Source organism: Cyrtonyx montezumae, unplaced genomic scaffold (assembly GCF_038088225.1).
Source record: "Cyrtonyx montezumae isolate F1298 unplaced genomic scaffold, pur_monq_1.0 scaffold_10, whole genome shotgun sequence".
NCBI classification, from domain to species: Eukaryota; Metazoa; Chordata; class Aves; order Galliformes; family Odontophoridae; genus Cyrtonyx; species Cyrtonyx montezumae.
In genome coordinates this window covers 16,302,871-16,315,820 of record NW_027071826.1, presented here as the reverse complement: position 1 = coordinate 16,315,820, position 12,950 = coordinate 16,302,871, and the positions used below count along the sequence as shown (strand labels likewise).

The following is a 12,950-nucleotide window of genomic DNA, read 5'->3' as shown; positions in this document are numbered from 1 at the left end:
TCTTTATGTCACGTTGCAGGTCTTATTACAAAAGTGGGGCTCATTACAGAAGCTTTTGCACATATATGAAGTACAGGCTACACAGAAAGAATATCAATACCTTTGTCAGATCCACAGGAATTACTATGCCAGAATACATTGATGGTCTTCTTGCTTGTCTCTTCTGATTGTAAATAATATAACCTCCTCATAAAACCTCCAGGTATGTATTATTAAAAAGGCAAAGATTTTTTTTTTTTTATGCCAGCTACAATTAAGCTTATGCCGTGCCATGAAAACAAAAACTTTTCATAGAATCATGTAAGCATATATAATTATTAATGTTGGGATTTTTTTTTCCAACTTTATGTCCTATCACTTCAGTCCAGATGTCCTCTGTTATATTTTCAAATGGGTACAATACAGCTTAATTCAGTTGAAATAACTGAAGTTTAATTCTCTTTTAGCATGTTCTACATTTCCCTTCTCTCACACTCTGAAAATTCATCTTCAGCAGTGCTGGAATAAAGCATCTGATTTTGCATTATCTCCCTCTGCTATTCAGAACTGATCCAAGTAGTAGACCACATAAGGCAGTAACTGATGAATTTGTTTCACCGTAACAAAAGTCTTTGGAAGCCAAAATGAGGTTTTAAAATGTACAGTGTAAGAACGTCAGGTGGAACAAGATAGTCTGCACTGCAAAACACTTTGTCTTCAAAAAATAAACACCTCTCTGCCATTGTGTTAGTATTAGCCAGATCAGGACTAAACACAAGAGATAAATACAAATTTTAAATAACTTTAATCTAGATTTGCATCTTAGTAGACATTTGCACCGCTTTCATCACTTTATTTTTTCTGAAGTCTCTAAGTAAACTTCACTGTCTGAGCTTAGCAAATCAGTTGGGCAATTCACATTTGCAAAACCAATGCCAGTATTTGCAATGGGCTATTGGAAATAAATTTGTAAATCACACCTCATTCACACTGAATTTTTCACATCTTCCCTGTACAGTATCATACATATTCTTTAGAGATTTTCCAAGGGAGAATACTTTTTATTTTTTTCCATCATTAGCTTTACAAAGACACTTTTCTTTAAAAGAGTCTTCTATAGCCACACCCATAACAAAAGGAAACAAGCCAGTTCTAAGGCCTCCCTTCTTTCATATTCTACAAAGTAGAGAACTGAATTACTACAGTCATTCTGGAAAGTGTGATCTGCGGTCATCTAAAAACTGTTAGGTAATCAGATGACAATAAAACATAGTTCCCTAAGCCAGATGATAACTGCACACAGCACAGCAGACAGGACCCATGGAGGCTGCCACATCAGTCCAAAATCAGAGCTGTAAGGGCAGATGCCACATTTGGTGCAATGCAGTCATCCATTCTGCCAGCGAGTGAGATGCCACTTTTGAGATCATTGACATGAAGGCATGAAAGTACGTTAACCCTCAGACATTATCTTTGTACAGTAGTTCATTGTTCTTCTGTGCAAGTCAGTTATGAACAGTTTTCTGTACCAGCACACCCAACTACAACCCTAGTTCACCCCCAGACTTCCAGAAAAATCCAAAGGAAGAAGTTCCTTATTGACAAATCTGTATCAGTATTTCACATTACTTAGCCTTAAGAAATTCATATGCTAAGCTGCTAGACCCATTTAATTTACCTTTGCAAAATGTTTTCCAGTTACCCAATATAATGCCTGAGGATATACTGAAATCTCAAAAGATGATAAGAATTGTTCAAAGTATTTGCCTTCTAAACAAATAGCGTGCCTGCTTGTTATTTCAATACCACCACTCTGAGGTGAAAGAACAGAGATTGTGTGAAATAAAGAATTAAAATTGGTACATAGTTTAGGCTAGAGAAGGGGAACTATTTAGAAATCTTTGTATTGCCATCTGTTTTCAGGAGTCTACTCTTTTGTTGGGATGGTTATCTTGTCATATATATTGTGCACTCTACATTCTGCAATATGCAAAACATATTGCACATCTTTAAACAGTGATATTTCCCACCCCTCCCACTTCAGAAAAAAAAAAAGGCAGAAAAGAAGCGACTTTAATCCTTGAATCATTACATCATACTGAGGAGATGAGGGAAATGCTAATCTCTGCAAATCTGCCATGAAAAATGCATATGAGCCAATATCTTTGACCAGAAGAATTCACACTGCAAACTAAGCAAATTCACCCGTCTTTTGCAGACAGATGAAGGGTGTGATCCAAGCCAGCCCTGATCCAAAAGCTGTATAGTCACATCAGCACTATGCTGCTTCCTTAGCTAAAGTACCAGGGTGCACAAACAGGTACACAGCTTCTGACTCAGAACTGACCTGTCTTCTGTGAACATACAGTACAAGCAGGGAGAGCCCACATCTATCTGCAAAGAAACAGAAAAATGTTGTTTGGCTTAGGAGAAGCAGAAGAGCATTGCTGTCTGCACACATGGGCAAGGGAGAGGAATCAGTTATGCAGTGGGGAGGGGAAGGGAGGGAGGAGGGTTGGCTACAAAAGACCAACTACACAATTAGTTTAGGCTGAAAACCAGCACAACATTTTTGCTGTCATGGAAATGAGATACTGGAACAGTTTTCTAATAGAAATACTATGTCTGTAATAGCTTGTAAAATGAAGTTTGATTCACTTCTAGGAATGTAGCACAATTGGGTGAACAGACACAATAGTTCAGGGGACAATTGTGAGTTCTTCAAAACTGAGGCTGAAGTGACAATGGGTATGACACCCCACACCTAAATATATTGTGCTCTTAAAGAGCTCAGGCAAATTCGGGTCTGAAATATGAAGTTGAAGTTCATCTTCAGTGTTGGACACTGTTGGAATACACTCTTTCAGTATCTCACATCTCTTGTCTAATATCCATTTTCTTCAGGTTCTCTGATAGGTATCTACATGGAATCCTAAAAGATATTGTGCTGAAGTGTGATAAGTGAGATCCACATTTTTCTAGTCTAGAATTTTAATCAATGAAAAGTAACTGTACCTTTGATAGAGCTGTATTGCATGCTATTTCATCCTTCATTTCTATCTAGATATTTAGTACTTATTTCCTTCAAAATTTATTCTAAATCTTTTCATATTAAACTGAACTAAAAAATCTTTAGTTTTCAAATGCAGATTATTTTTTATTTATTAATGTATACTTTAACGATCATTCCTTTACCTAACATTCTCAATAGCAAACCCTTAAGTTACTGTGCCTGTCACTCCAAAATTCCCATCTACCATATTCTATTGCTTCTTTTTGTTGCAATGCTTAATCTTGGAGAAAAAAATTGAACTTCATATCATTTAAAAACTTAAAAGATGTTTTGAAAATGTCATCTATCACAAAAAATGTGTACCATACAATAAGCTCTGATTTTCTTTGCATACATTTCTCATTGCTCTAGTGAAAGCAGTCAATTTCTATTTACATCACCAATACAGCTGATCAGAACTGCCATGTTATTCACACTGATGTGCAAGAAATACTGTTATCTTCATATGCTCTACCTGAATCAGTGTCTCCAGCTCTAGCTGGGTTACACAAACATGTTCCCGAAGAAAGTCTGCCTTCTCCAGTGCGATGGTATTCTTCTGCCTGCTCTCAAAGGGCTGCTCCAGGGCACGGAAGACGAGTCCTCCAGCCACCAGGTAAACCACAACCACAACGAAGATGGCCACCACAGTTTTCCATTTCATGACTGTCTGCAGGCCCTGAGAAGGTGCTTCCATGGTAGCGACAACCATTGCTCGGGAGGAAACAGAGAGCCGTGGAGATGCGTAATGCCCGTTTGTTTTAGGCTCAGGTTCACAAGCTGGCACTGGTGAGGGAACAGCCACTGAAACACAAAGTAAAAGCCCTTACTCAAAATCATGTCCTTCAGTATATAAGCCTGATCTTCATACACAGTTTTCCTAAATAACATTTTCAAGTTTCATCAGACACATTATTCACATAGGTATAACATCTGGAAGGGTCCATATGTCTTTTGTACATTCATACCTAGGTAACTGCAAAGGTTTTTTTGCCCATTACCTCCAGGACAGGATGAACCAGCTGTATAAGCAAAAACTTCAGAGAGATTCAGAAAATCATTTATCCAGTAAGAACATGAATATTTTTACTAGCTAGGATATTCATTACTCAAGGTGATGTTTGTTGAGGGACCTTTGAAAGTATTTATATCCTTAAATCATTATAAAAATAGTACTGATGGTGCTAGAAAACAGAACTGTTAATAATCAGTGATCACTACTTGCCCAGTATTGAGAGAAACAGGCAATGTTTTGCAAATCAAAACGCTGTTGGCTACACCAGCAAAGGCATACTTGTATTATTTACAAGTATCCACAAAAACATCACTTCTAAAAATTTTCTCGAAGCCTGGCAGCTTCATAAGTTTTAGAATAAATCATTCTTAAGCCAAAGCATAGTTCAGCTACCTCAATGTCAAAGTCACTCACATATGCCAAGCATGAGCAGGACCTTCAATTAATAAGATTTATTTCAAATTTAAGAACATAACCAGATATGCCCAAACCAACATGGACTCAGTGCAAAACAGAACACGGTGTAGAGTGAAACAAGCACAGCAAGATGGATGGCAGACCTACCAGCTTGGGACTGAGATTGCATAGCTGCATGGCTAGCACCACATCACAGCTAATGAGGCCTGATTTCAGCTAGACTTATTAGCCTTATCACTATGCCAAGCTACCAAGGCATCCAAATCAAAGCTGGCTTGCCACCAACTAGTTCAGGGGTCTCAGCACCACACTTCCCCACCTTCTGCTGTTAGTTGTACCAATGGCAGAACAAGGCCAGGCTCCTCAGCGTCTACTGGTGTAATGGTAGCACATGAATTATTTAAATCTGCTGGGTTCATTTTAAACATCCTTGCTGTAATCTTACCACAGTGCTTCTGTCACTGACCTATAATTTATTTGACACTGTTTATTTGGTTTACTTCATTTTAGACTTAAATCAGATTACCATTAAAATACAGTCACCTCAGCTGTAAAGCAGAAGAATTTGCAGCATCGTAGCAGAGTGGCCATGTATGCAAATTCTATAGTATTTAAACTTACAGTAAGATTACACCTTGAGTTGGAGGTGGCCTACAGTTCCTTCCCAGCAGAAAACATTTTATGGTACTTAATGATTTAAAAAACTGAGCTGTTTATTACAATCACATTTTCCTAGAACTGATATATCTCTTTAGCATCACACCGATCAAGCTGAGTTGATAACCAATAAACTTCATAAACCTATAGTTTGCTTTACACTTACAATTAATATTTCTCTTCATATGTATCTTCAGATTTATGCTTAGAAAGGATTCAGGATCCTCTGAGATGGATTCCCCTTCTGTTATCTCATTTTTGCAATACCTGTTGCACAATTGCTTAGTTTGACCATTAGAAGATCAGTAATGGTTCCCAACATGCACCAGATAGGATGGAATGACATGAAACTTAAAAGGACACTTTCTCTTATATCCACAAATATTTCACATAAATTCTGTAAACTCAAAGTGAATATAGGAAGAACAGTAGTATTAGAAAGATCCTTTTGTTTATTTATTTATTTGTTTGTTTATTTCTGTAAAGATTGATTATTTCATTTTTGATAAATTATTCATTTTCATAAAGGAAATAATTGTTTCAATCCCCGCAGTGAGTTGCAGCAGGAAATATCAGAAAAGAATTCAGAAGAAACGTAAAATTGAGAGGTTATGTGAACAAATTTGAGTGGGAAAACTTCCTTCCTCTATAGGCAAACTTCTTTTGTCTGAATCACAACATCTCCTTACTGAACTAAGGCAAATTTGAGTATTCCCAGAAATAACTTAGCTAATGTACAACTATGCAGCATAAATTCTGTGAGTTCCATGGTTCATGTGGTAAGAAGAGGAGAGAATTCACACAGCTATCCAATCACCTGGACTGGCACAGTCTGGTTTGGGCTGAGAGATATTTCAGTGTAGGCAGAATCCTGATTTTGATATCCCACAAATAATTTACCTTTACTCATCTGAACAAGAGGTCAAGAGAGGGCAGAATTATAGCTGCTTTTGTGAGTTTTCTTTTCCTCTCTGCTAGTATACATGTTGTTTCTTATTAATAATTCTGGCAAAATATGAGTAACAGTTTTGCAGTAACTTCATGGCTTGTTTGATTCTCTCTTTAAGGAAAATGTGTTGTACTCATTTAAGAACAAGATGGGAAGTTCAGAGCAGGGAATAAAAAATGTTCTTTTGAATGTTATTTCACTTAAACAACTCAAAGGAATAGTTTGCTTTGCTTGCTTATCTCTAAAATAAAAGTTAACTCTTCTAATACTAACTGTGTTAAAGGCTTTCATTTTCTGCTGTTAGTAACAGTTACCCTGAATGTATGTAAAAATGTCGATCCTGAAGTATTTTCTCATATGTAAATGAATACACAGGAAGACTCTACTAAAGCAGCTAGTTAAGCAACTGATGGGGAACAGAGATGGTTTGCTCACAATGTTGACACAGAACGCTCAACTGCAGTTAGCATCCCTCAGATGCTTCAGGATAGATATAAAGCAGCAGTTAAACACTTTATCCAAAAAACAGCATAGATATTCCTTCCAGCAGTTATCTCTATGAGAAAACTTCTGATCAAGGAAAATGAGAAGTCCAGAGCATCCTAAAAAGCTATAGACAAGAAAACAACACTCAGAAGTTTAGACTGAAAGAATCATAAAATCATGTACTGCTAGAAATAAAGCATCACAATGAACAGGTCAGAAATGCTTGACAGAACTCCCCTATTAGCTGTCTGTAATTGGCTTGATTCACTGCTTAGAAATAAAGGAATTCATTTTCTACATTTTGCAAGTTTCTCTAATATTCTGTGATTTGATTATTGTACAAACCAAAAGTACAAGAGAAGAGGATTCATTTGAAATAAATGCAGAACAATGCCTGTTTTATTAATCCGTGTTTTTTAAAAACAAGCAGTTGTTCAGACTCGCTTTTCTTAGAACAGTCTTTTCCATGTATGTTTGTTAAATCTTATCAAAGGAGACATAGTCTGCCTCATTAGAAACAATGACAAACCTCCATTCATGTGCATGCACTAAGATGATAGACAAGTATGCTGAAAGGATACCTGTCCTTTTTCTAAGGGAAAAAAACAGTGTTTTGACACTGGTCTTAACTAATGAGAGAAAGCCTTGAATAAATTTCAAAATAAAACGAGAGAAGACCCTGGCATTACGGATCAAATTAAGAGTTAGCATCTGTCAAGTTGTTCACCTCTAAGTACACCACACTGCCTGCACTTGATATATGTTCTTAACAGCGCAGCCAGGTTCTCCATTGGCAAAGTGAGCCACTGAAATACCTAAGATTTCTGCTAATACCAATGATAGTAAAGAAATCAAAGTTCTTGCTCGTTGACAATTGGGGAGTGCAGCAAAGCAAAACCCCATTACATAAGAACATTGTTTTTACCGAAATAGTGCAACATAAGACATTGCTTTGAGTTAAAAATTGTCCTTCATTATTGCATATACACTTTGGTTTAATCATTTGTGGCTGCAAATTCAACCTGCAAGAATTTGGTCACCCAAATTAGACGATTTTCTTCTCATTGCAGAAAAAGAAACATGCCACCACCAGGATACGTTATGTTTAGAAAATACTCAGCTGTCAGAAATCTCGTATTTCCCCAGAGGCATTGGCATTGTCGAGATATTAAACTATAAAAAAAATATATTATTCCCAAAGGCATATTCTTCAGAAGTAAAATCCTTTTCTGGCCCATTAGAAGATGACTCAGTGATCAAGAAAGGTTTTTCTATTTCCTGTCAATTCTCAAAATTTATCAGGGGACAGTGCTAATCTGCTGTTGTCTTTAAACCACAGCATTGGCAAGCAAATGCCATGCAAACCTCAACATAGCTGAGAAGGATTTGCAAGCAACAATCAGAAGCTGAATGGAAGGAAAAAACTCAAGTTGTACTTCTTTATACCTACCATAAGAATTTTCAGGACTTCCATCACAGTTTCTGAATGCCTGAATTTGGTAATACTACATTCATGAATCACTATTTCCAGCGTAACCAACGTTCAGACATTGTTCACACTGCAGCAAGATAGGTTGAGACTAGACACTGTGATGGAGGGCTCTAACAGTTTTATAGGCCTGGAATATGTTGCATAGAGAGACTGATATTTCTAAGGACGAGTTAGACAAGCAACTGTCAGAAATAGCTAGGTGTAGCTGGCCTTGCTTTGCAGCAGCATGGTGAGCCAGATAACCTGCTACAAGTCTGTGAAAATGTTTCTAATTTAGTGGGAACTTCTCAAGGCAAGAGAGGTTTGAATTACAGCAGCCTCAGATGGGCAGCTTCAAATAAGTTCTAAACTGCTGAGAGGAGGTCCAGATGGCTTTTAAGTATGAAAGTGGCTTTGATATACTGACCCACATATAAATAACTACCCTATCCAATATACTAAGAACATATTAGATACTGAAGAAACACAGTTTTAGAGGAGTTTCTCAACAGTTTTTTTTTTTCTTTTTTAAACATTATTTTTTTAAATGAACAGACCCTTTTCTGTGATGTTCCTGTTTCAACATCTGTGAAAAAAAATGTAGGTCAATTTAGTTGAATATCTTATATAGTGCTTTTATTTTCTTCCATGATCTAATGTTGCATGAACACACAGGAATGTGTGTTTACTTTTACGATAGTATAATAGAGTGTTTTTTACACATCTGATGCTAACATTGACTTCATAGGATTCAGCACAGACACAGATGGAGAATGTATAGACTTAGGCATTCATAAAGTCTGTAGCTGGCTTTGACTTTAATACATGAATCAACCCAAAATGAAAGAGATTTGAGGTATACTCAAATCAGACCAGGAAGTGTACTCAGTGAACTAAAACCAGGCTTGCTATACTTCTCTGCAGGCAGCAGAGATGTACTACTGGACATTTCATCTCTCATTTTAGTGAATCCAGACAAGGAAGACAATAAAGTACTTTAAGTTCAAGTAAGAAATAGTCTTTGATGTGCATCTCAAGGTTAGTATCTGTGTGTTTCCCAAAATCCACATAGGATGGGAATTTTTAGTAGAAAAGAAATGGCTTTCCTCAAACATTTACATAGTCACGCAGTCAAAATTTCCCATGGAGTCTTCCTTATCTTTGTCTTAAAACTGGAAGTTGAATTTGAATTATAAAAGGATGTGATCATGCAGCTCTGTTTCAGAGAAAATTCATGAGCAAATCATCCTGACAACAGCTTTCACAAGATCCTATGCTGGTTTATCAGCAGTTGTACATTCTTTAGCACTGCTGAAGGAGATAGCATTATCTCCATTTAGAATATGCCAAGTGTGAGAACTTCCAGCCGAGACCTGGAGTGCCGTGGCTTAGAAAAGTCTGTGACACGCTAGCCAAGTCCACTTCACCTTCTCTGAACTAGTCTCTAGAAATAGGAGAATTTACCTTTTCTAAAAGGCAGGTTCATAAGGAAATGGGTTATGAAGGGACTCTGCAGGATGGATTTTTGCAGTGTTCTTTCAGAAGCATTATTTATTTCATTTCACTGCCCATGATAATTGCTTGCCCCTCCCCTACCACCATCTTCTGAAATGGCCACAAACTGCAGTTAGCATCAGAAGCTTCCTGATGATCCACCATGGAAAGGCAAGAAGCAACATAGCTCACCAGTGGACGACGTATAATCTTGAGCTCTAAGGCTGTGGCTCATCTCCAAATAGAAGCTTCTGAGGGAGAGGGGTGCCTGTTTCCTTCAAATCTCATAACCTCCTCCACCTCCCCCAAGTGATTTCAGCTGCTGGCTGCTAGGGTTAAGATCACAGGGCTGTGCCTGGAAGCCAGAGCAAGGCTAAGGGGTATGCCAGAGGAAGAGAAGAGGCTTTCAATGTATTAAGCTATCATCCATATGCACTTCTCATGAATATGCCAGAAGCAGAAAACACGTGAGGTTTTATGGATAGTGGGAGTTTATGTGTCAGAAAGGAAGCAGGGGGACTGCTATATGCATGAGGAAAGCAATGAAAAATAGAAATTTCTGGACATGTGTAACAAAAAAAAATCATTAAGCCATTAAATTTTTGCATTACAAGGACATGGATAATCATTTCCAGGCCACCTGCTTTGCTTGCTATTTCAGCTGCCTCCTTTCCTTCTTCATCTCTGCTGTGTGTGTTTTTCTTTAAACAGGTTTTGTAATTTAGAGAGCATCCATTCAACCAACACAATAAATGCACAGATTTTTATACACTGGACAATAGAAAATCTGTCTCTAGTTTAGAAAATCTGGCTTTTAGAGCAAAAATCCCAGTAGACCATGATTGTGTCTGCTTTTGTGTCTGTGCAGCATCTTTGCATGATGTGGGCTAATTGACAGGTGACATTCCATCTGTGATCAAGGAATGGGAGACAAAATCCTGCCTGCAGGCTACGATTACACATGGGGAAGAACATGAGTATCCCTGTGGCTGTTGTTATGGTCTGGGGCATAATAACATGTGCTGCTGTCTGGTGGCTGCTGCATCCATACAGTCACAAGAAAACTGCTCTCAGTGTCAGTGTGTTTGAAGTTGTTTTGGCTCTGGTCCCTTTGCACAACTCCAGGGGGTTCAACCATAAGACTTGAGCAGTGAGAGCCATGTCTAGCTTGCTACACAAGGGGGATTTCACCCTCCTGTTTGTACAGCACTTTGCTGGAAACTGCTGTTAAAGTGAGAAGCGTTACTATTACATTTCACTCCTCATGAAAGCAAAGCTTGGCATATTGTGTGCTTGGAAAATGCAGAGTGCCTCCGAGCATACAGCTTTTCACTGCAGCAGTACTCCACCAGTTAAATCTAACAATGTTTTCCCTGAAGTGGGTTCTCTAATGCAGTATTAGTGCTGCTGACTTCAGCAGCATCTCAGCAGCCTGCTGCATACGCAGTCATCAGTAGCAAGGCACTCAGCTAAGAATGGAAAGAGAAACAGGTAAAGTCAGAAAGGGCAACTAACATTAAAACAAAAAGACTGAATGTAGACTGAAAGTACCGATGTTCATTCCCAATTGCTCTTGTCCCACAGTGGTGCAGGGAGAAGACAGGAGTATGATAGGTTGTAAAACTGCATAAGGCATGCAGTCAGCATTTCATCCTGTTACATTATAACAGTACTGAAATACAGGAAAAGTTCATACACTGAGTTCTCTCTGTTGGTAGGGAGAGAAATGTCAGTAATGCCTACCAGAGGGAATCACGTCTAACCAGTGCCTCACCATCTCTGGGAGCAGCAATAGGGAAAATGTCATATAAATGGGCTTCTGCAATTTTTGAATCATTTATCATAAATTTTCAGCCAGTGCTTGGAATTATGATTCTTGGTAAGTTTCCAAAGAAATCTACATAAATACACTTTATTTGTTATAACTGATGTGGACAAATGAATAGCTCTTGGAATATCCCAGCTGCTTAATTGACTCAGAATGCAATTTTTATGAGAAAACATGAAGGCACCATTGATTTATAATATGGCTTATATTCCTTTTCATTAGAAAACTATAGTTCATACAAATATATATATATACCTTAAACAGCTAAAACTGTTGAGTGAAGACCTCTTCCTTTGTAGCTATAGCTTCCCAACTATTCAAAGACTCTTCAAAGAGCAGTGATGCTGGTACACTGAAGATCAGAAGGATTAAAGGAATTTAAGTGTCTATGCCATTCCCAGGGAATTTCTTTAGCAGCAGACGTGAAACTTCTCTATGTAGCAACTCATCAGAATGAATTTTGCCTCCCATTGAAAGATGCTGTCACACCTATTTGAGAGCAGGTTTTTCCAAGGAATAAATTCTGTGGGTGTCTTTTCCTGTTTCTCTTGTCCATACTACTAGGGTATTGCTGCTTCCATATAGCCCAACTAAAACCAAGTACTGGGCTATCTGATCACCATGGTAGTGCACTGGGTTTATGTAGCAAGGTGTTAGCAGCAGGGAGCCTACAGGCCTGCCCTATGCTAGACACAGCTGGTTCCCCACCCAGGTCCACAAGAGATCCAGTGCAGGACACAACAAAATGGCAAAGAAGTGAGTAAAAAGCATGTGAGGAACTATCCTGCAGACACCAAGGTCAGAGAAGAAGAAGAGGAAGGTGATCACCACGTGCTGGAGGAGACCCTCCTCTGCAATTCACAGAAGTTTTGAATGCATCCGTGCCTTTCCATGCAGCTCATGGAGATGACTACGCTGGAGCAGAGAAACATATGGCATTTTGTGGAGGACTCCAATAAAAAGCAGGTGGGTATTTCTTGAAGAACTGCAGGCCTTGGAGAGCCCACTCTGGAGCAGATTTATCTAAAGGACTGCACCCACAGCAAAGGCCCATTTGGAGCAAGGGAAAAGTGTGTGGGGAAAGCAGATGCACAGAGTACAGTTGTGATCTCACCACAGCCCCGCTCTCCATTTACTTGCAATACTCAGGATAAGGAGAAGAAAGAGAAATTGGAAAAGAATGAGGAAAACTGAACATAGCAGAAAGAAAAAAGGAGAAAGAAAACAAAGGAGGGGATGGGAAGGCATTATAAATTTTGCCATTGTTTCTCATTATTTTATCAATTTTAATCAGCAACAAACTGAATTAATTTTCCACAAGTTGATCTGCTTTGTTTGTGTCAGCAGCAAGTAAGCAATCTCCCTGTCTTTATTGTGGCCCACAAGATTTTCGATCTTGTTTTCTCCCCATGTCCTTTTGAGGAGGGGAGTGAAGGAACAACTGGGTGGGCATCTGGCAGCCAGCCCAGGTCAACCCACCAAAGCTGCCTTGGAAAAGGGTAACAGAGCTGAGGACACAAGATGGTGTGTATCATTCAGCACTCTTTTTTTCTCTAAGCCCCATCAATCATGGTATGCATATGGATTTTGCAAAAAAAAAAG

At 38.5% G+C, this 12,950-nt stretch overlaps 1 protein-coding gene across 1 annotated transcript in view; it reads right to left on the bottom strand.

The window, feature by feature from the left end:
- Positions 1-12,950, bottom strand: part of KCNK10 (potassium two pore domain channel subfamily K member 10) — a 56,472-nt gene that overhangs the window by 30,042 nt on the left and 13,480 nt on the right. The window contains exon 2 of the mRNA XM_065751610.1: positions 3,507-3,835. Within this exon, the coding sequence (XP_065607682.1) occupies positions 3,507-3,835 (329 nt within the window). The remainder of the gene's footprint in view (positions 1-3,506; positions 3,836-12,950) is intronic.